At 39.9% G+C, this 24,234-nt stretch overlaps 2 protein-coding genes across 13 annotated transcripts in view; one reads left to right on the forward strand and one right to left on the reverse strand.

The window, feature by feature from the left end:
• The window catches only part of ZBTB8OS (zinc finger and BTB domain containing 8 opposite strand), an 87,167-nt gene that overhangs the window by 24,399 nt on the left and 38,534 nt on the right, over positions 1–24,234 (forward strand). For 2 of the 11 annotated variants that reach the window (XM_072750371.1, XM_072750381.1), the window contains exon 6: positions 6,112–6,445. The exons of 3 other annotated variants lie outside the window; for them this stretch is intronic. In XM_072750371.1, the coding sequence (XP_072606472.1) occupies positions 6,112–6,430 (319 nt within the window). In that variant the 3' untranslated portion in view covers positions 6,431–6,445. Of the gene's footprint in view, positions 1–1,695; positions 2,429–4,364; positions 4,613–6,111; positions 6,446–24,234 lie in introns of those variants that run through there. 6 more of the 11 variants (XM_072750378.1, XM_026014381.2, XM_072750373.1 and 3 more) reach the window with 6 other exon arrangements.
• The window catches only part of ZBTB8A (zinc finger and BTB domain containing 8A), a 69,344-nt gene continuing 54,244 nt past the window's right edge, over positions 9,135–24,234 (reverse strand). For both annotated transcript variants that reach the window (XM_072750367.1, XM_072750368.1), the window contains 3 exons: positions 22,888–23,711; positions 18,152–18,321; positions 9,135–13,206 (listed from right to left, as the gene is read on the reverse strand). In XM_072750367.1, the coding sequence (XP_072606468.1) occupies positions 12,874–13,206; positions 18,152–18,321; positions 22,888–23,710 (1,326 nt within the window). In that variant the 5' untranslated portion in view covers position 23,711 and the 3' untranslated portion in view covers positions 9,135–12,873. The remainder of the gene's footprint in view (positions 13,207–18,151; positions 18,322–22,887; positions 23,712–24,234) is intronic.

Consider the following 24,234-nt stretch of genomic DNA (forward strand, 5'->3'; position numbering starts at 1 on the left):
CAAGCAAGGGGAGGGGCAGAGGGAGAATCAGGCTCTTTGTAGGGCAGGGAGCCTGAGGTGGGACTTGATCCCAGGACCCTGGGATCCTGACCTGAGCCCAGGGCAGACGCATAACTAATTGAGCCACCCAGGTGCCCACCAGTAATTCTTTAATTCATTTCTGGTTCTAAGTTTCTATGATCCTATAATACTGTATTTTAAACAACTGAGCTGAGAAGTTTCTGTTACGGAAATAGTTTTTCGTTGTTGAGACTGAAATGTCCAAATCACACCATCAGCATCTTCTCATTCACGCCAGTCAGATGGCCTTTGTCATGAGTACAGTGGTGTGTCTCATGGCAGTGGCTTTCCAGGAAAGTCATTGTGGCATCGTGACCTTTTCTCTCTGATGCTTCTTCCTCCAAGCGGGAGAGGTGGTTATGTGTCCCTATGGCCCACTCTTGCTAATTTTGTTTCCACCTTGCTATTACCACTTGCACTTTGGAAGAGAATGCTCAAAAAGGGTGGGAAAAGAACAATTTAATACCCTCTTCAAAGTGGGGCATGTGCACCAAGTGAACTATAGTTCTGACCCCTCCCTGCTTCTGAAGCCTGAGCTTCAGCAGGCTGGAGGGTTCCCAGATGGAGATTTATTTCTTCACCTAAGAAACCAGAAAACAGTTCATTAAATGGTTGGGAGATGTTATGCCCATTTTAGAGATGGTGTGACTGAGGTCCAGAGAGAAGGTCTAAAGGGACAGTGCCCCAAGTACCAGAGCCCAGAACTTTTCGGAGGATCTCCTCCAAAACCTTTTCCAGAGCAAACACCACAGAATTTAGTGACTATAGTACTTTATCAGTGTTGTTTCCCATCTAATGTACTATGAATCGTTTTTATTTTCTTACCTATGAAATGAATAATGTCAAATTCTGGAAGTACAAGAAAGTACTCTTAGAAAGAAGGACAACATATTTTGTCATAAACACATATCCAGGATTCATCTGTACAAAATACTTTCCCATGTGCTTTCAGTATGTTGCCCATTTGTCCTTCCAGTATTTCTGTATGTGGTACACTTATCCTGCATTTTACAGATAAGGAAATTAGTAACATCTTAAGCTACTTGGCTCTTAAGGGACAGATTTGGGACTTTGTTCATTGTCTTTATACAGTATCCTTTAATACATAACAAGTCACATTTATGTTCTTTTGATCCAGGTAATAATTCTGTGAGGTTAGTATAGCAGCTATTACTCATGTTTTATATATAAGGAGACAATGTTTGGGTGATATTTGTAAGATACAACCCAAGAAAAGATGACTGACAAAGATTGTGCCATTTTCTCTGGCACTTACTCTAAAAGTTCAAAAGCTAATACTCTTTAGCAACCTATATTCAAAGGGAGGAGGAGCAGAGAGGTAGGCAGAGGGACAAGCAGACTGCACTCAGTGCAGATCCTGACCTAAGGCTTGATCTCCTGATTCTCAGATCATTACCTGAGACGAAATCAAGAGTTGGATGCTTATGGGACACCTGGGTGGCTCAGCAGTTGAGCTGATGCTTAACTGACTGAACCACCCAAGCACCCCAGAAACAATTGAACTGTAGAAAACATTTGTTTGTGTAGGACAAGCCAGTAAAGAATAGTGGATATTATTTCCTCTCCCTGCCAAATAAATACACAACTGTGTGTGTGGTGTGTGTTTGTTTTTAGGTAGGCTCCATGCTGGGTGTGGAACCCAATATGGGGCTTGAATTCACAACCTGGAGATCAGGACCTGACCTAAGAACAAGAATCCTATGCTTAACCAACTGAGCCACCCAGGTGCCCCAATGTGTGTGCTTTTAAAACTGCTTCTCAGTATAAACGTTAAGGACATTATAGAGTTAGATTCCCTGTCATTCATGAACTGTATGACTTTGGGAAATATCCTCAAGCTCTCTGAGGCTTAGTCTTCTCAACTCTAAAATGAGGAGGATGACTACTGTCACAACCAGGATACTGTGCAATGGTCCAGCATTGCTAGAGTAGTTAAGAACTTTATTTTGTAAATGAAGAAAAAGGATTGTCATTTTGGAATGATACTTGGAGCTGTGTAATTTAAACAACTGTGCTAATGTTATTTTGAGGATATGGGGTATGTAGTTTAATAGCACAAACTGGAGCCAGATCGCTGGGGGTTGAGTCCTGGTTCTGCCATTTACTAATGTCCACTTTGAACACCTTGCTTTACCACTCTGTGCCTTAATTTTAAGTGATAATGATAGTACTTGTAGGGTTGTTGAGAGGATTAAACAAATATACACATAAAGCTCTTAGGATAACACCTGACCAAAGTAAATGCTCTATAAGTGAGGGCTAGTATTACTTTGACAAGCATAAATGCCAACAGCTCCCTACTCTTTCTCCTTATAAATTTAAAAAAAAAAAAAAAAAAAAAAAAACACGTCCACAGAGTTTGGTTAGGGGCCACAGCCAGCCTAGAGACAATCCTGGTAAACAGTGCTATTCTGCTAAGGTCTGTATTTATGAAGAAGGGCAAAAAAGCCACTTCTTTTTTGTTGGTTCCTCTTCAGTTTTCTCTTTAGACCTCTTTTCCTTTCATGCTTCTCTGCTCCAGGTTTTTCCTGTTTAATGTTTTCTTTCTTCCACATACGAATTGAGCAAACATCTTCAAAAACTGTCCACATATCTTTATGCCACACCAGCTGCCCTTTTTCTTTTCTTTTTTTTTTTTAAAGTTAATTTTTTTTTTTTTTATTATTTATGATAGTCATACAGAGAGAGAGAGAGGCAGAGACACAGGTAGAGGGAGAAGCAGGCTCCATGCACCGGGAGCCCGATGTGGGATTCGATCCCGGGTTTCCAGGATCGCGCCCTGGGCCAAAGGCAGGCGCCAAACCGCTGCGCCACCCAGGGATCCCCAGCTGCCCTTTTTCTAAGGAGCTCCCTCCTATGTGTCCCTTCCTGATCCCCTTGTAGCTCACAGTATTACATATTCAAAGGTGTAATGGGAAGAGAGATGAACAAGTTATAGGGCAATTTTGTTTCTGCCTTTACCTTTGTTCCCCCTGGCGCCTTCAGAGCCTTCTTGGGACCAGTGCAGCCCACTGTGACCCACTAGCTAATTTCACTTAATTAACCAGTTCCTACCTTTGATTTTTTTTTTACCCTGATTGTTTTTATAACATTAGTGAGATATAATTCACATACTATACAATTCGCCTACTGAAAATGTACCATTCAATGGTTTTTAGTATATATCCACAGTTGTGCAATTGTCATCACAATCAATTTTAGAACATTTTTGCCCCAAAAGAAACTCACTACTATTTTAAGCACTCCCCACCTCTGCTGCCTCCCAGCCCTAGGCAACCACAAATCTACTTTATGTTCTTTAGATCTGTCTATTCTGTCACCCAGATTCTTACTTGCCAACCCTGTCCTTTTTCTTTTTTTAAAGATTTTATTTATTTGAGAGAGAGTACAAGTGGTGGTGTGGGGGGAGTGGCAGGGAGAGGGAGAAGCAGGCTCCCACTGAACATAGAGCCGGATCACGACCTGAGCTGAAGACAGATGCCCAGCTGAGCCACCCAGGTACCCTGGTCCTGTCTTTTTTCAAAATAACTGGAAATTCACATTTCAGAAGCTATTTGGACTCATCCCACCTGCTTGATCCCACCTTTACTGGGTTCTCTTAATTCCAAAGATACTGTAGGGATCCCTGGGTGGCTTGGTGGTTTGGCGCCTGCCTTTGGCCCAGGGCGCAATCCTGGAGTCCCGGGTTTGAGTCCCGCATCGGGCTCCCAGCATGGAGCCTGCTTGTCCCTCTGCCTGAGTCTCTGCCTCTCTCTCTGTGTCTATCATAAATAAATAAATCTTTAAAAAAAAAATTCCAAAGATACTTAGACCATGTTCTAAAAATTCGGATACATTGCTGCATAAAGCTCCAAAGTCAATATATGAAGTCACAACTCCCCTTTAAATTGTTCCTTAAGCAAGGGAACTGGCTTTTGGTTCTATTATATATACCTTATTTCAACCTTCTATCTTTAGTGGTCTGTTTCAGTGACACTTAATCCAGGTCTTCCTGGATTCCAAAGCTCTTGGCGCCATGCTCCTTAGGAAGAGATCCTTAATGTCATATTCTCATATGCAAATTCCATATTCCTTATTTCTATCTATAGCGCCCTTAGCCTCCCACTCCCCAGACTGCAGCTGTCTTGGATTCCTCTTAGACTCCCATTCCCTGCACTCATTCCTTAGTTATATTGATCAACCCCCTTTTCCCTTCCTTGTGTCTCTTAATTGTCTCTTGTGTCCTTTCCATTTGAGGCATAGCTCAAAATTATCTTTATCTTTTCTTTTTCTTTTTAAATCAGCAGATGTGGGGCACCTGGGTAACTCAGTCGGTTAGGCCTCTGCCTTCAGCTTGGGTCATGATCCGGGTGTCCTGGCATGGAGCCCCACATCGGGCTCTCTGCTTGACAGGGAGTCTGCTTTTCCCTCTCCCTCTGCTGCTCCCCCTGCTTATGTTCTCTTTCTGTGTCAAATAAAATCTTAAAAAAAAAAAATCAGCAGATGTTATTTGTATGTTGGGATAAATGACGATTTTTGTTTTCTGTATTTGTTTCTGTGTAAAAGCAAACATGATACTATTTGAATTCCATCTAGGGATCTTTGTGCTTGGAGGAGGCTGCAAATGGTAGATATTAAAATAGTTGTTGAGGGAAGCCTCAGCGACTGAGTGTCTGCCTCTGGCGCAGGGCCTGATCCTGGGGTCTCGGGATCGAGTCCCACGTCGGGCTCCCTGCATAGAGCCTGCTTCTCCCTCTGCCTGTGTCTCTGCCTGTGTGTGTGTCTTTCGTGAATAAATAAAATCTTTATTTATATATATATATATATATATTTTATTTATTTATTCATGAGAGACACAGAAAGAGAGGCAGAGACACAGGCAGAAGGAGATGTGGGACTCGATCCCAGGTCTCCAGGATCACACCCTGGGCTGCAGGCGGTGCTAAACCGCTGCGTCACCGGGGCTGCACGAATAAATAAAATCTTAAAAAAAAAAAACCAAACTGGTTTTAAAACCAAAAAGACAGCTGTTAAATGAACAAATGGATAAACTTCCAGCACTTGGTACTTTCTACCTCACATTGTTACTGGCCCTGCGTACATCTCCCTACCTGCAATGTCAAGTTCCTCCACTCATTTCATTCCTCTGCTCTGCACGTCACAAGGTTCCCCAAGTCATTTAAAATGCCTAACCTTCCAATGTGTACCTAAAGGTAGGAGCCAGGGGCTCTGCTTCCAGTTTTCTTCTGGAAACTTCCCAATTCGGGTCTTGGCCAAGTCTTTTCACTCTAAGGATTTTTTTTTATCTGCCATAATAGCACCTACCTCACGTTTGGTACGTTAAAGATATTTGTCGCTCAAGTGTTTCTCTTAGGGAGTCATGACCCCCTAAAAAGAAAGGGAGTGAGGGAGGAGGAGCAAAGAACAAGAGGAAGGGCAGGCACGCTCGAGGAACTGCAGCAGGAGAGGCCAGCAAGGTCCTGGCCGAGTCCGACAGCGGGCGTCCTGGAGTGGCAGGAGTTCTGGCCAATAGTGGGCCCCGGCCCCGCCCCAGGTGCCCTTGCCCGGCTCCTATTGGCTCGGCTGCGGACGTCCGGAGCACCCAAGGCTCTCATTGGCCCCTAGGGCCCCCCTCTCCGAGCCGCCTGGCTGGCTGAGCGCTGCGGCTGAGTCCCGGCGTCCTCTGTACGTGAGTGTCGGGGACGCCGAGGCAGAGAAACGCTTTGTCGCAGACGCCGCAGGATGGTAACCCGGAGTCAGGGTATACTAGACCAGCCGTTCTGGCCTGGCCACGATTTTCGGCAGCCGGGGGTGTCCCATGGCATGGGCTCACATCGCTGCCCTGCCGTCTGTCAGGGAGACTTGGGGTCATTCAACTTCCCAAGCCTGTTTGCTCCTTCTGAGACAGGGAAACTGAAGCACTCCATAAAGTCTGCTTTTTGTTCCTTTTCTAATTCTATTCTTGCTGGGACGTGCACCCCCCATTTTACACATGCTTCATCATGCAGATAGTGTGTCCTCCTTGTAAGGGTTAGGAATTGGTTTCATTAGAACAGGTAACATCCAAGAAGGAGCAGAAAATGACCTGCGGAAGTTACCAGCTGCGCATTCCCGACCCCTGGCACTGGACTGCTCCAGGCCAAGACCCCCGGCTCTAAGGGATACCACCTGCGCCCTCGCCGCCGTTGCAACGGTTCCCGGACGCCTGGGAGGACCGTGCACCAGAGCACACCTCAATAAAAACCCCAGACCCCAAGCAAAGACGAGGGCTCTCTTCTCCGGAGTTTCCCAGACACTCTGTACCGGCACCCTCTCTCTACCTCCAATAAAGTCGGCTGTCACCTCCTGCTGGCTTGAGTTTGATTTCTAGATTGCACGCAGGCAGGGACCCTCTTGGCTGGTTCCTCTCCGGGCCTGTAGGCATTACTTACACGCGAAAATGGGGCCCGCGCAAATGCCTACCTCAGGGGACTGGGATCCAGTAGACACTCGGCAAATGTGGGCTTTTTTTTTTTTTAATAAGATTTTTTATTTACTCATGATAGAGAGAGGCAGAGAGACACAGGCAGAGGGAGAAGCGGGCTCCACGCAGGGATCCTGAGGCGAGACTCGATCCCGGGTCTCCAGGATCACGTCCTGGGCCAAAGGCAGGCGCTAAACCGCTGAGCCACCCAGGGATCCCCCAAATGTGGGCTCTTTAATTGGGCACCCACGTGGCAGGGCAGACTTTTGTGTTCCTCCCCAAAATCCAGCCTCGGGGTGTTTGTAGGTCGGGGCCTCTCCCAGGGTCTAGCTGTGGGACTCTGATAACTTTCCAGAAAAAGTAGTTGTAGGGGAAAACAGGACTGTAAAGGAAAAGGGAGGTTCCTACTACTCACTGCTGTAGTCTTCCCTGAAAAGAAGATAGAAAGCCAGGCGGGTCACCCACCTGAGCTCAAATAAATGTTCCTGATGGTTAGGGGGGATATGGAGAAACTAGTGCCAGTACTTCTAGGCGCCGCTTCCACTGTTGTGTTCCTCATGGATTTTTTTTTTTTCCTCTAGAGGTAAAAAAGTTAAGCCAACTCAAAATACCTAACAAAAGCACAGTATCTCCATTTTCCTTCAGCATTTAATCTTTTTGAACTATGCACAAGAAGTACCACTTCGCTGTTGGATGATTTGGAGGAGACTGAGCCATGGAGTCTGTGTATACAGTACTGTGAAGGGATATACCTATCGTGTTTGAATTGCAAGCACAACCTTAAAGATAGGAATGAGGATTGTACTCTACTCAAAAGCCACTTTATTAAAAAGCAAAAAAGAAAATTTAAAGATTGTATTTATTCATGACAGACAGAGAGAGAGGGAGAGGCAGGCTCCATGCAGGGAGCTGGATGTGGGACTCAATCCTGACACTCTAGGATCACCCCCTGGGCCAAAGGCGGATGCCCAACTGCTGAGCCACCCAGGCATCCCCAAAACAAAACTTTTTAATGGCAATATTTGAAGAAGGAAGAAATTTATTTTGTTTCCAAATTTGTCCACAGCCTTCTTTAACACATCTCAGTATTGAGTCCTACCTCTCCAGTATGACATTTAACTTGAATAAAAAATGATTTAATTTGGGGCGTCTGGGTGGCTCAGTTGGTTAAGCATCCGTCTCTAGCTCCGGTCATGATCCTGGGGGCCTGGGATCCCCTGTTCAGCAGGGAGCCTGCTTCTCCCTCTCCCTTTGCCTTCCACTCCTCCTGCTTCTACTCGCTCTCAAATAAATAAAATCTTTTTAAAAAATGATTTAATTCAATTCACTGATGGAATTCTAATGTGTAGCAATTAAGTTCCATCGTATTTAGAGAGTGTTCTGGTTCCTTCTTCAGAAACAAAGAAAACATTAAAGCTTGTAAAATTTCAGGATATAGTATTTCAGGCACATATTCCTAATGCAGGTTTTTATTAATTTGCAATTTTGTGTGAATTCCCAGAATGCAATACCCGTAATCAAATAAAATCCAAATGCATCCCAAAGTAAAACTGGACTAGTTTAAAACTACCAATAATTTAGTGTCATTATTTATCCTAATAAGAACTTTAAATAAGGGAACATATACAGTATCTTGACATTTCACAAAAGCTAATATGTTCCTAAGGTTGAGAACCAGTAAACTGGATGGTCAAATGGTCTGAATGTCCCTCACGGCATCTATATGAGGAGGACAGAGGGAAACCTTGAGTAGGAGACCTATTTTGCACAAAAACACCGGGAAGATTTTAAAAAATACTTCGTCCAGGCCCCATCTGCCAAAGATTGTGATTTGCCTAGGCATCCGCATTTTTTAAAGCTCTGCAAGTGATTCCAATGTGCAGCCAAGGCTGGAACTATGGTCTAGGCAGAAATGTTCCATTTCTTCTGAATAAAAAGAAGTTACTCTTTAATGAAGAAATTAAGCAGTTGTAAATAATACCAACAAGGAATTAAAAGATTTTTCCCAATGGGAAAATCAAGACACTATATAAGGAATTCATGTATTTAGAAATCTGGAAGAGCAAAGCAAAGTATAATACATTCTTAGATGTATTTTATAAGCTGTATTCCATTTGTAATGGAGCAATGCTTGTAAATGATCTAATCAAGACCAAAGGAAGAGGTGACCGGCATCACCGTGGTCACGGATTTCCAATTTAAAGGTGGTAAGTTTCCAATGGCTTTTGAAACGGGAGTGAAAAAAAAAACAAAAAGAGATGGAGAAAAGTGTTTATCATGCTACTTTAGTATTTAAAAGCCTTGAAAAGTTAAGAGGCCCTTGGCTTCTCTGGTGTGTGGTTATTGCTTATTAACATATTTGACCTATTATCGGCATGAATACAAATTCTGCAGGGAAAAGACTAACATGTTAGAAGATGAAGTTTATAGATCCTCTGTGGTTTCATTTTTCTGATCTATTCATGGCTCCATTAGCATGAATAGTTAAGAAACTCCTAAATCAAAATAAAATATTAATTATACTCCACTATATATATAGCTGCTGGCTATTACGTGTTGTTTAAGTGCTGTTTCTGTGATAACCTCAATTTTACCATTAAAACTCTTATAATTAAAGTCACATCCTTTACATAATATTTATTCTGTATAGGATTTACTCACATACAATGACGTCAACTTTAAGACAATTGACTATTATTTGTATAAAGGCATCTTATAAAATAGGGTAATACACAATGCACCTCAGTGAATTAAGCTGATATGCTAGGATTCAGAAAATATGATCATTCTAATTCCTATTTTTGCCATTTTTTCATTGGGTTGCCTTAGGGAGGTTGCTTTACCATTCTGTGCCTCAATTTCTTTACCTTTCATGTGAGATAACTGTCCTATTTCATAGATATGTAAAGAATAACATAAAAATTATTAAATACTTTGCAAATATAAAATGCTATATAAGTGATAAATAGTAATACTGATCCACTTTAATATAACATAACATAGAACTTTCCATTTATAATCTAAAGTTTGGTCCTCCAACACCTATTTTCACCCTTGCCAGTTAAATACATCTTACACTATATTGCTTTTAGTGATTTTTCCATAGTATGACATTTCCACAGTATTACTTAATTTAGGAGATTATACATATATATCTCCAACAGTGGAAATTTCAATATATCTTAGCCTCACTTTGCACAGTAACTCTAATGAATTCAATTCTGAGCTCCTAACTAATTGACACACCAAACTTTCTTCATCCATTAAGCAGTTGAAACATTTGTTTTTCAAAAGTTTTAAGACATGGTAACTATAGAAGGAACATTGTACAGACCAAGGATGTGATCTGTTGCTCTGTGTGACCCTCTGATTACCAGCCTGTAAGCACAGTGAGTAATAGAGGTAATGAAGTGAGACCCCCAATGCTCAACGGGAATTCAAAAAGCTCCCCAGTTCCAAGGTTTTGAGTGCTGCACTCCTGAGCTCTGCAGGAGTGTCTGGTGAAAGGCTCATAGGGGGTAATAACAAGAGTACCTCTGATTTTAGAGTTTCTCCCTTAAATGGTGAGCTTCTCTACAATTCATTTGAAGAAAGAGTTTCTTGGGTCAAAAAGAAAAAAATCTCTTAAACCACTGATCTACTCCATTTTGCTTCCTCCAGCCACTAGGCATGACTGCAATGTTGCTTTATTTTGTAAAACTTCTTCCCATCACCACACACTCTTGAGGACCACAGAGTTAGAAGGGTTTTCAGAAGCCGAAAAACAGCATTTACTATTAAAAGCAAACTTTGTTCTGACCAACTCCCACTATCTTGCTAATATAAAAAAAAAAAAAAATCCTTGGCATAAATAAAGCTTATCGTAACAGATTATATACTTATCCCCCTATTTAACATTTCCCCATATTTAAAAGCCAATGAATTTTTTGTTTTTTCGGAAACCATTAGTGGACAGTCTCACTCTAGGAAATAATTGGTCTCTAATGTCTTAGATACATATGATAACTGGGGTTATTATTTACAACTTACAAACATGTCACAAAGGTTCTTTTATGATATGAAAATGGTAGAACAGATATGCCGTCTAGTTTGATGAACTTGATAGCTGTTTTGTGGGGAATAGCTTGATGTTTGTTATAAACAATGAGGAAGCATTATTTCAGGTAACTGTACAGGTGCTGGTGGCACTGTGTTCAGTGGACTTTGCTGACATTCATGCTGATGTTTGCATGCAGAAGCATAAGAGAACATTTAGATACAGACTAAAGTGCGTTAGAGCATACACATGCAAGCACTACTTCATTCTCATGAATAAAGCTCCAATCACTCATTTTTCCTATTGGCTCCATGGACTAAAATTCATATAATAATTTTAAAAGATGTTACCATCTGGCGAGACTAAAGAACAATACGTGTTCCCTCCCTTATTTGGATATGACTTAATTGTTAAGACTCTTGATTCAGGAAGTCATGCTGGGAGAACAATGAACTTGGTTCATACCATCCAGTCTTGAAGCAACTGGAAATTTACCATCAGGGGAATCTTGAAAAAGTCTCAGCATTAAGTACCATGAAACAAAAGCAAACGGTTATTCATCTATTTGTAAAAAGTGTTTTAGAAATTAACCATTTTAGTCCTCCAATCAGTATCAAGGACAATCATTAATTAAAGAATAAGAGAAAAAAATAAAATGAAAAGTATCATCTTGAGGGATGTCATGATATTTAGAAATATGGTATAAAACATGGAGCCTCTATCAAAATTAAATTATATCAAGCCTAACTGTAATAATCTGTAGCAACCCTCAGTAAGGACAGTTCTTCCAGGATTCAGATTTTATCTTCTGAACTAAAATAATGCTTCTCTGATTTAACTGTACTTTTAGAATACTTAATAATTCAAACAGAGGAGGAGTTTATTTAATTTTAAAGATTTTTTAAAAGTAATCTCTACACCCAACTTGGGCTCAAACTTACAACCCCCAAGATCAAGAGTCGCAGCCAGGCGCCCCTTACAGGGAGGTAGTTTCCTCACCTTTGTATCCTAGGAGAAGTTTGTTTTGAAAAATTATATAAACAAGATTAAAAAAATGTTTAAAGCATGTAAGAGAGTAACTTGTTCAAAGAGTGTTATAATAACATTTACACATAAATAATCTGACATTAAAAACATGTCAGTAGACTCTGTAGGGACATCACTGCGCACTCTTGGATAACTCTAGTCCAAGTTATTATGTGTTCTTGAAGATTATGAAGTTCCTCCTTCTTACTTTCTAATTCTAATAGGCTTTTTTCTAATTACTGCAGATTGGTGAGGTTTGACTTCAATTCTTTGCCACTTCAGAAGACAATATGGAGAGAGGGCTGTTTAAAGTCAAAACCTGTCCATCTTTTGTCCTCATTTGTAAATTAGAGACAATAATATTTACCTTGATGATTAGGTGAGAAAATGTGTGAGAGTACTTTAAAAATAATATAGAAGAACAATAAATGTTAGAAATTACTCTCAAGAACTGATAACCTCCAATTTTCTTGTTTATCATTTTTTGGGCTTTTTTGTTGTTTGTTTTTCCTTTAGAGAGAATTAATTATATTGACAGATCTTCACAAACTGCCTTGACTTTTAGGCAGTACTTGTTTCCTGCTTTAGAAGATGATGTCCGTATGTAATCTGCCATCTGCCACTACATTAGGTTTTTTTTGTGTGTGTTTTAAAACAATACTGACTAGAAAAGAGTCATCTTTAACTTAATGACAAAAAAATCAAACTATGAATGGTTTCAAATATTTTTAGATTTGTCACCTACCATAATCCTAAAACAATATCTATGATATTGGGATACTGAAAGGTGGTTTTAGAACTGAAATTAATAGAAAGACTTATTAGTTCAGTCAGGTAGGGTGCCAGACCCTTAAATGTGCTCTTACCTGGTTCCCTGTGAAAATTCAGTATTGGTAGTTTGTGTTTTTGGAACACCTTGAAATTATCTTACATAGAGTTTGGTTGTGGTAAATTTATTTAAAATATTTTCTTTGAGAAACATTTGCTAAGTAGATCGTTCAATATTAAAAGAAAAAAGGTAACTCTGTAATAAAAGGAAGAGGATTAATCGTTCATCCATCATGCCAACTTAAGCTAGGTCTTTCTTTCCAGTGCAGCAACATATTTTAGGGCAACAAAGTTCAGAATGGATAAAATGACCTGTTTAGAAAGCATGCAAGTTATATTAGGTCATTACCATTAAATCAGTCTGATAAATTTGTGAACCAGACTCTGACCACGGAAAGAGAAAGATACAGGAAGTCAGTGTAAGTTGCAGACATGCCAGCTCTGTTGGTTCATATGTCAGCTACCTAATGTTGGGCTTTATTTCCTTCTCATCTTCTTCTTCACTATCATCAACTTGTTGTATGACCAGATCTGCAGACCCATCCTCTACAATCTCCACGTATGATCTATTCTCGTCTTCACTCAAGTGCCACCTGGAATCCTTATCTCCATCTGATGGGGACATAAGATGCTGTTCAGCTTCCAAATCGATGGGGAGGCTGTCTATGCCCACTTCAGCAAGGCACTCATTACAGAGTCTGTAGCGCCTGGTTCCTTCCTGGACCACTTGCCCTGTTAGATCGGTCACATGGCGTTTGCATTTTCTGCAGATTAATTTGCATGCCTGGTGAATCTGTGTAGAGATTGAGACAGTGATAAAAATGGATTTTTCAAAAGCAGCACAGTTGGATATCTAGGTACCAGTTTATAAACTTAAGATGTCCAAAGCCAAGCACTAATATTAAGTTAACATCTAATTATTAGAAAAAGATCACAGGTTTTGTTGATAAATCTACATCACAAATAAATAACACCTTTCTCTAAATGATGGCTGTAACATTTTTATGATTAATAAAACATATTAATGTCACACATCCCTTAATCCAACAGTATTTTGATATCTGAGGTAACAAGGGACACCTTCTCAGAATAATAATAATTGCAAATACTAAGTTTATCACATGTACTATTTTAAGGACTTTATATACCTTAATTTTGAGAAGGGAGAAACCTCATTTCATATGTTAGTTTATTGTTATCAGCTAGAGAAAGAAAAATATTTTGTCCCAAAATTAAATTTATCAAAACATATTTTTGGATAGAAGGCTTACTTGTCACTTCTATTAATGAACTATCTTGTGAAAAGAGGACTAGACTAGCAACAGGAAGGCTTGGGTTCTAGCCCTGCTTTTGTCATCTACTAGCCATGTACCTTGAAGCAAGTAGTTGAAAACAATATAAACCTGCTTCCAGGGTGATAGTCAAAATACTTAACAATTAGTAAGGTATGGACACCACCGAAACAGAATAGAAGCCTGACAATCAAAATGGACATTGGTCATGACAACAAGTGTGGTGGTTCTGCTATGTGTCAGCCTATTATTATCCCTGCCTACTTCCTTATTACTAATGAGAATACAAAAAAAAAAAAAAGAGGGAGAGAGAGAGAATACAACCCGGGTTGTGAGGACCAAATGAGTTAATGTGTGTGAAGTGCTTTGGAAAAAAAATATAACTGATGAATAATTACATAATTATAGTTACTAATAAACAACTTTAATTGCTGTCAGAGCAGACTATGGGTTGTACTCTAAAAGCCATTACAATTAATTTTATAATGTCAAATTAATATTTATGGCATATTCATTTAGATAAAATCAGAACAGTATGGAAGTAGCCACAAAAAACCAAACCAAAACAAAAAAACCCAAGTAGCCACCAAAACAAAAACAAAAACAAAAACAAAAACAAACTAATGCATGCAGTCTCGTAAAACATCTAGGAAAATGTATGAGACTACAATTCAGTATAGTAATTTTCTGCTTAACTGTTGACATGTTAATCAGTAAACAACTTGAATGTACTCTCATTGTTCCCCAGATAGTAATGTTATGGGTTATAATATGTGATAGTTTTTGTTAGAAAGTTCTGGCACAGATTTGTGTTTATCCCCATCCCATCAATTCCAATACAATTATGCAATCAAAGAAATTAAGCAACACACTATGTTAAAATTGAAAATGTCATCACAAACTCATTATTTAGAAAATATATACCTTCTACCTCTAACCATTGAATAACCTAAGAGGAATGACACCTTAGCAATAGTGAGCACCCCAGGTATCCAAAATTTGGTTTCTAATTTCACTCCCCATTAAAAGGAAAGAAGTTGCCCTTTGAGAAACAGCTGATTCCAGTTTTGTGATAGGGAAAATACAAGGTGAGCCTACAGAAATTTGGGGGCCAGAGAATAAGGCTATGTTGAATATTTAATGAAGTTATGACAAAGGGAGACAAGAACCAACTTCAAATTATCCTCACTGAACAAAACTGAAAATCTGAGTTCCTTTTTTTTTTTAAGATTATTTATTTATTTATTCATAGAGACACAGAGAGAGAGAGAGAGAGGCAGAGACACAGGCAGAGGGAGAAGCAGGCTCCATGCAGAGAGCCTGATGTGGGACTCGATCCAGGGTCTCCAGGATCATGCCCTAGGCTGCAGGCGGTGCTAAACCGCTGAGCCACTGAGGCTGCCCCAAATCTGAGTTCCTAAAAGAGTAATAATTGTTATAGATCAAACACAATGAACCAGTGAAAATTCATGAGTCTGTATGCTACTTAAAAAATACAAAGCCAGAAAAAATTCATATTACCATTTAAAACTGCTATTAAGTCAACTATTTTGATAATCGATAAAGGGAAAGAATTAAATATTTATCCTGTTTCTCCTGTAGTAACTGTATTTCAAAGTAACTGAATAGTGCCAAGTGATAGAAGATAGTTTTGTTTTGTTTTGTTTTTAAGATTTTATTTATCTATTCATGAAACACACACACACACACACACACAGAGAGAGAGAGAGAGAGAGAGAGAGAGGCAGAAACACAGGCAGAAGAAGAACCAGCTCCATGAGGGAGCCCCACGCGGGACTCAATCCTGGGCTCCAGAATCATGCTCTGAGCCAAAGGCAGGCACTAAATCGCTGAGCCACCTGGGCTGTCCAGAAGATAGTTTTATTTTATAGAATTCTAACTAATAATATAGAAGAAATGATAAAATTAGTAAATCATTCTACAACCCAAGTAAAATCAGTAATTTGGACAGAGTTTATCAACTGATAATTTTTTTTTCAACTGATAATTAATACCATAAAATGAACAGTTGATGGGGAAATGTATAGTCACATACATAATACCAAAATAGTTCCACAGATTCCTTTCTGATCATAAGGTGGCACCTAAAACTGGATAATGGTGGGATCACAGTATCATTACCCTAGTTTAGTGACCAATCTTAATATGAATAATGGGTCTACTAGATATTACATGTCTCCTAATGTGACACATTACAAGACAAACGATTTCACCCTTGATGTGTTCCAGCTGAAAGTATTTACCTTGAATCCATTAAGCCTTTATTTTATTTTTTTATTTTTTAAAAAGATTTTATTTATTCATTCATGATAGACACAGAGAGAGAGAGAGAGAGAGAGAGAGAGAGAGAGAGAGAGGCAGAGACACAGGCAGAGGGAGAAGCAGGCCCCATGCAGGGAGCCTGATGTGGACCTTGATCCAGGGTCCCCAGGATCACGACCTGGGCCAAAGGTGGCGCTAAACCGCTGAGCCACCCAGGCTGCCTCCATTAAGCCTTTAGATAAAATATCTGGTTTCTAGAAAATGCAGGGGCAGGGAGGTATAGAGGAACAAGCTAAATGACACCAAAGAAAGCAAGCAGAGAAATCGAGAAGTAGGGTATTTTGTAAAACAATTGTCTTGATATCTTCAGTAAGTCAGTGTTATGGAAATAAAAAGAGGGCTGGGAGACTATGCTCTCTTAAAAACATATTTAAGGGACTTAACAGTGAGGTGTAATAAAGGATACTGCATTGAATATTGGTTTGGACAAACCAGTTATAAAAGATATTGGGGGATTACAGGGAAACTTGAAATTGAACTGGATGTTAGATAAAATGTTATTGAGATGGAAAGGTAGATAGAGACTGTTCACTAAAGAGAGGAGGCACAAACAATATGATTTAATTTGGTTTTATTTATTTATTTATTTATTTATTTATTTATTTATTTATTTATTTATTTAGAAAGAGAGGTAGAGACACAGGCAGAGAGAGAAGCAGGCTCCACGCAAAGAGCCCAACATGGGATTCCATCCCGGGTCTCCAGGATCCCACCCTGGGCTGAAGGCAGCGCTAAACCTCTGAGCCACCCGGGCTGCCCTCTAATTTTTTTTTTTTTTAAGATTTTATTTATTGGGATCCCTGGGTGGCAGGATTTTAAGAATGGTAGTCTTTGGGTGGTGAAAATAAAGTATTTTTATTTTCTTATTTTTAGTTTTTATAATGCATATTCATTGCTTCCATAATAATAAAAGTTTTTTTTTTTTTCAATTAAAAAAAAACTAGCTTCATTAGGTTAATGAAGGCAGAGATTTTGTCTGTTTTGCTCACTGCTGGATACCTAGCACTTAGAAAAGGAGCTGGCACATAGATGCTCAGTATATATTTGCTAAATAGCTAACTATAAAGCAATGCATGAAGAAATCACCTTCACTGGAGAAGGTGAATCATGTACACCTTCACTGAAGAAGGTGATTTCTGTCCTTCTTCAGTGACCCACTGTCCTTTAAAGTTAAAAGTGCTGATATTTTAAATGGAATAGATGTGTAAGTAATAGAACACAGATTTCAGAAAACATTCTTGTCTCAAGATGAACAGTAGAGTAATTCCAAAAGTCCTTACCTTAGTAGCCCATCAGAGCACTGAACAGCAAATTCCCTGAGATTTTTCTGACTGCTGACAGTCCAATTCCTGGAATAGGCTCTATGGGCCACCTTGCTCCCTTTCTTGAGAAGACTATAGATAGGACTAGAAATAGGGTAATGTGGACAGAGGATGGAAAGTGGAAACTGGACAGAGATCCTACCAGATAAGCAATCAAGAATCACTAGTAGAAAAAAAAAAATCACTAGTAGATGCTGAGTATCTGAAGTAGTGACTCTAACCTAGAGATTCAGTTGCCTTTTTTTTTTTTTTTAAAGATTTTATTTATTTATTCATGAGAAACACAAAGAGAGAGAGAGAGAGAGAGGCAGAGACACAGGCAGAGGGAAAAGCAGGCTCCATGCAGGGAGCCCGACATGGGACTAGATCCTGGGTCTCCAGGATCACGCCCTGGGCTAAAGGTGGCGCTAAACCTCTGAGCCACCAGGGCTGCCCGAGATTCAGGTATCTTTATCTTACATTGTCTTTGGCTCTTGAAAAGACCAGTATATAAAAATATGTTCAATTTTAAATTAATTACAATGGATATTTTTAAAAATTTTTAAATAAAATGGATATTCAAAAGAGTATCACCTAATTCAAGGCTTCAAAGGTGAATAAAAAGTATATATATATATGTATTAAAGTATAAATTATGTACAAAGTAAAACCATTAAGTTGGAAGAAATTCTAATATGGTAGAGTTGTATGAAAAGATTTCTCTCAGTAAATTAGATGATCTGAAAGCATATAAATGCACACATTTCTTAAGAAGTAAAATGATGAGAAATCATGTACATACTGTTCGAAAATGGCTACTGAGGTGGTCTAGCCTGCTAAATCTTTTCCCACAGGCTTGACATGGATAGGGCCTTTCTCCTGTATGGCAGCGAAGGTGGCGCTTGAGGTCTGCCTTTCGCTTCACCACGTGTGTGCAGTATGGGCACTTGAACCGCATCCTGGGCAGATCATCTGTCAGGAGATAGGTCAATTAAATCACTGGAAAGTTCATCATTACAATTTTATTTATTTATTTATAAATATTTTATCTATTTATTTGAGAGAGAGAATGAGCTGGGAGAGGGGCAGAGGGACAAGCAGACTCCCTGCTGAGCAGAAAGCCTGATGCAGGACTGGATCCTTGGACCCTGGGATCATGACCTGAGCTAAAGGCAGCCGCTTAACTGACTGAGCCACCCAGGCGTCCTATTTATTTATTTATATTTAATATTTTATTTATTTATTTGACAGAGAGAGAGAGCACAAGTAGGGGGAGAAGCAAACTCCCTGCTGAGCAGGGAGCCCGAGGAGGAATTAGATCCCAGGACCCCAAGATCATGACTCAAGCTGAAGGCTCACCCTTAGTGACTGAGCCACCCAGGTGCCCCCAATCATAACAATTCTAGTAACATAAAGAATCCCAAAGGATTTGGTGAGTCCAATTTTGGAAAGGCAGGAGAAAAAGAGATGGAAGAAATTTTATTAAGACTCAATTGTTCATGCAATCCTGGCCAGAACTGTAACTGCAGCATTTGATACATTTACAAAGTTGGGGTAAATTTCGACTCTCTGGATCCCTGGGTGGCTCAGCGGTTTAGTGCTGCCTTTGGCCCAGGGCACGATCCTGGAGTCCTGGGATCGAGTCCCACATCGGGCTCCCTGCATGGAGCCTGCTTCTCCCTCTGCCTGTGTCTCTGCCTCTCTCTCTCTGTGTCTCTCATGAATAAATAAATAAAATCTTAAAAAAAAAAAAGATAAAAACACATGATGGCTATTAGCTTAAGAAAAAAATTTCAACTTTCGCACTCACCTTGTCATTCAGTGTTGCAGAGTCACTGGATTTGAAACGTAAAAAAGCAGTGCTGGATTTTAAAACTGGAGATACAGAAAAACCCCACAAAAACAAAAACTAAAGAACTGTTGGTACAATACAAAAGTATTTCATATTACAGCTTTTAAGTAATTTGTTTTATTACATATTTGTATCTCCTTGCCTTTTCTTTTCATATACTCATAATACTTTTAAAGGTGAAAAAATGTCAAATATATTTGATTTTTTATTTTAAAACTCAAGTATTCAAGGGGTGCCTGGCTGGCTCAGTTATTAGAGCCTGTGACTCATGATCTCGGGGCTGTGAATTTGAGCCCCATGTTGGGTGCACAGATTACTAAAATATACATATAAACTTTAAAAAATAAATAAAACTCATGTATTCAAGATGTTAGTTATGAGTGGAGGCAAACTTCATCAATTTAATAGCTGTTAAATTCAGCTGTTCATTATTGAAATTAGGTTCACATAACCCAGAATTACAAAGGCACAGAGCCCATCTAGAGAAAAGATCACTCTTTTGCTGTTTAAAAATGCAACAGAGATTTCTTACTTTTGCTTTGCTTTTTTCTGTATGCTTTTTGGTCAATGGTGAGAGCTCAGCAGGACTTTCAATAAGCTCTATAACAGGATACAATTTCATGCATTCCCAGGTTATTACTACAGGAAAATGCAATTAATAAAGATACAGCTGGTTGCCTATTATTTTAAAATATGTTATCTACAACGAACTTATTTTTAAAAATTTATGTGACAACTCAGGAATGTGAACAGATTGGCTATTTACTGATGTTAAGGAACTCTTAATTTTGTTTAGGTATAATTATGGTATTGTAGGGTTTTTTTTTAAGACACCTTTAAAAAAATTTTTTTTAAATAGGCTACATGCCCAATGGGACTTGAATTCACAGCCCTGGGATCAACAGTCACATGTCTCAGTTTTGTTTTGTTTTTTAGGGGAGGGGAGGGGCAGAGAGAGGGAGAGATCTTTTTTTTTTTTTTAAGATTTATTTATTTATTAATGAGAGACACACACACACAGAGAAAGAGAGAGAGAGAGAGAGAGAGAGAGAGGCAGAGACACAGGCAGAGGGAGAAGCAGGCTCCACACAGGGAGCCCGACGTGGGACTCGATCCCGGGTCTCCAGGATCACACCTGGGCCAAAGGCGGCGCTAAACCGCTGAGCCACCTGGGCTACCCCAGCATCTTAAGCAGGCTCCATGCCTAGCATGGAGTCAGACAGGGTTTGATCTCACAACCCTGAGATCATGACCTGAGCTGAAATCAAGAGTTGGATGCCTGGCTCACCCAGGCACCATCACTTTTTTTAAAGACTACATTTTAGGGACACATTTTGAAATATTTACAGATGAAAACTTATGATGTCTGGTATTTGCTTAAAAATAATAAAGAGAGGAGTAAGAAGTAATGATACTGATGAAACAAGATTGGCATGTATAGGAAGTTGTTCAAACTGGGTAAGGGGTACCTGGAGGTGAATTATACTATTCTCTTTCCTTTTGTGTATGTTTGAAATTTTCCTAAAATAAAAACAATTTTAAAAGTATAATTTGAATCTTATAATCTGTAGCAGTTTCATTTTATAATTCTCCTTTAAACTCACATGTAAAGTACTAAGCAAGTTTGCTACCTGATTAATTGGGGCAGAACTGTATGACATGCATTTCTTCTTTTTTTTAAGGATTTAAAAAAAATTATTTATCTTGAGAGAGAGAGTGTGAGCAGCACTGGGAGGGGCAGACAGAGGAAGAGAGAGATTCTCAAGCAAACTCCATGCTGAGTGCAGAGTCTGATGCATGGGTCAATCCCACAACTGTGGATCATGGCCTGAGCCAAAATTGAGTTGGACAATTAATGGACTTCGCCACCCGGGTACCCCTGGTAAAGCATGCATTTCTAATCCCTGTTCTCTACGACAGTCTTATGACAGTGTGGGGTGTACTGCTGAAACCAACAACCTATATAATCTTTCTACATTTCACTACTATCATAAAAATGAAATGTCTCAGTTGTTGTTGCACATAGGATTACCAGGTCAATGTTATGGGCTGTGTGTTGTTTTTTTTTAAATTATGTATATATTTTATTTTTTTTAAGATTTTATTTATTTATTAATGAGAGACATACAGAGAGAGAGGCAGAGACACAGGCAGAGGAAGAAGCAGGCTCCATGTAGGGAGCCCAACATGGGACTCAATCCTGGGTCTCCAGGATCAGTCCCTGGGCTAAAGGTGGCGCTAAACCACTGAGCCACCCGGGCTGCCCTAAATTATGTATTTATAGCTCAATAAAATCAGATATAGTCTCATTTCTTTTAGGTCTTAGGCCTGTGAACCTTTGTAAAAATGCATGGTTACTCTGTCTAAATTTTCTGTATAAAAATACTCCTCCTGAGGGAATACTGAGAAAAAAATACAATGGAAAATGAAAATATGCATCATAGGGATTGAACCATTTAGAAAGAGCTATAGGAGATCCCTGGGTAGCTCAGCGGTTTAGCACCTGCCTTTGGCCCAGGGAACGATCCTGGAGTCCTGGGATCCAGTCCCGCGTCGGGCTCCCGGCACGGAGCCCGCTTCTCCCTCCTCCTGTGTCTCTGCCACTCTCCCTCTCTATCACAAATAAATAAATAAATAAATCTTTAAAAAAAAAAAAAAGAGCTATAAAGGCTTAACAGTAATCTGTTAACAATCATCTGCTGACACAAGTTTGGAAAATCTTGGGCTTTGAAATTCAGAACTCTATTGTTTTGACTGTTATTAAATTTATCCTTTTTTTTTTTTTTTTTTTTTTAAGTAAGCTCCATTCCCAGTGTGGGGCTTGAACTCATGATTCTATGATCAAGAGTTGTATGTTCTACCAACTGAGCCAGTCAGGTACCCCTAACCAATATTCTCTTTTTTTAAAGATTTTATTTATTTATTCATGAGAGATAGAGAGAGAGAGAGGCAGAGACATAGGCAGAGGGAGAAGCAGGCTCCATGCAGGGAGCCCGATGTGGAACTCGATTCCGGGTCTCTAGATCAGGCCCTGGGCTGAAGGCGGAGCTAAACCACTGAGCCACCAGGGCTGCCCTCCCCTAGTCAATATTATTATTTTTTCTTTTTTTAATTTTTATTTATTTATGATAGTCACACAGAGAGAGAGAGAGAGAGAGAGAGGCAGAGACATAGGCAGAGGGAGAAGCAGGCTCCACGCACCGGGAGCCCGACGTGGGATTCGATTCCGGGTCTCCAGGATCGCGTCCTGGGCCAAAGGCAGGCGCCAAACCGCTGCGCCACCCAGGGATCCCTAGTCAATATTATTTTTAATAGAAATTTAAATTTGGGGAACCCTGGGTGGCTCAGCAGTTTAGCTCCTGCCTTTGGTTCAGGGCGTGATCCTGGAGTCCTGGGATCGAGTCCCACGTTGGGCTCCCTGAATGGAGCCTGCTTCTCCGTCCCTCTCCCTCTCTCTCTCTCTCTCTCATAAATAAATAAATAATCTTTAAAAAAAAAGAAATTTATTATTTTTTTAAAGAAATTTAAATTTATGTTTTAGGAAATAAATTTCATTAGAGGACTATGACTTTTTAAAAAATCACTTGGTTCAACTGCCCATAACACTTCAAAGTAAGGACATGTTGAGATAAGACTGATTTATATAGGAGCCTTAGAACCTCACTGAGGGGACTGTTTTTAGATACCTGGAAAGCTTCTGGATGTGACATCAGATCCTGGACCATATGGATAGCCAACAGGAGTTGAGTCCATATCAGCATCAATTTGTGCTTGTTCTTCAGATTGGGAAATGTGGCTGGAAGAATCTGATGCTCGTGCTTCTCGTTTGCTTGGCTTATAATGAGCAACTTCAGAAGGCTGTGACAACCTCAAATGTTTGGACTTTTTGATGGAATCTTTCCTTTGTTCATGCTTGGCCAAAGGCTGTTGAGTATTCCTTTGGGGGGCTGGGTGGTAATTATACTTACTCCAAGATTTTCCACTTATTATACCTGTCCCTTGATCCGAGCTTAGGTGAGAATGTGGAGAACTGCCTTCTTCTTGCCAGCCACTGCTATAAAAGGAGGAACGTTCTATACCATTAGAATTGGCATCTTTATCAGAGAGACTGAAATAGCGATCTTTTTCTTTCTCACTAATGTCTAGTGAAGATTTAATAAAGGTCTTACATACACTAATGACATCAGTCATCTGAAGGAAACTAGCAGCTGACATCACTTCTATGACATTCTGACCAGTAAGAGAGAGTTTGCCGGAATAGACAAAGTCCAGGATAACCGTAAAAGTGTCCGGGGAGAAAGCCTGAAATGTAGCTGTGGTTGGCTGACTTGTCTCCTTCGAATTCTGAGAAAGGAGCATTTTGAAGTAGCCACTGCTAGCGAATAGTACATTTCGATGTGCTTTGAAGACCTTCCCTTCAACCAGAATGCTGCAATCACAAAAGACATCTTGCCTGCGTTGCTCATTCAGTTGTTGCAGGAGGTGGGACTGGTGAGAGGAGATCTCCATTCTGGAGAGGAAAAGACACGTGGTTACCAACCCGAAATGACACGGCTTTTCCGAGCAGAGTCAACTGAAATGACCATCAGAAACCTTTCTCTTGTTTCCACTAAAACCACTTTCTTAGAGAACATCATCTCCAAGACACAGAAAACCACTTAGTACTGTTATTAATTGTGTGATTTTCAGACAATGATGTGTTCAGTCATCAAACTTTACTGGACATCTTTTTTTTTTTTAAGATTTTATTTATTTATTCATGAGAGGCACAGAGAATGAAGCAGAGACACAGGCAGAGGGAGAAGCAGGCTCCCCATGGGGGGCCCGACACAGGACTCAATCCCAGGACTCTGGGATCACAAGCTGAGCTGAAGGCAGACCCTCAACCACTGACCCACCCATGTGCCCCTACTGAGCATCTTCTATGAACCAGGCTTTCTGCTACATACTGGACTGAACAGACTTGCTTCCTGCATTCAGGTAGTGTTCAGTCTAGAGGGGCATCAGGCACTCAACACTCACATGAAGTCATA

Source organism: Vulpes vulpes, chromosome 2 (assembly GCF_048418805.1).
Source record: "Vulpes vulpes isolate BD-2025 chromosome 2, VulVul3, whole genome shotgun sequence".
NCBI classification, from domain to species: domain Eukaryota; kingdom Metazoa; phylum Chordata; class Mammalia; order Carnivora; family Canidae; genus Vulpes; species Vulpes vulpes.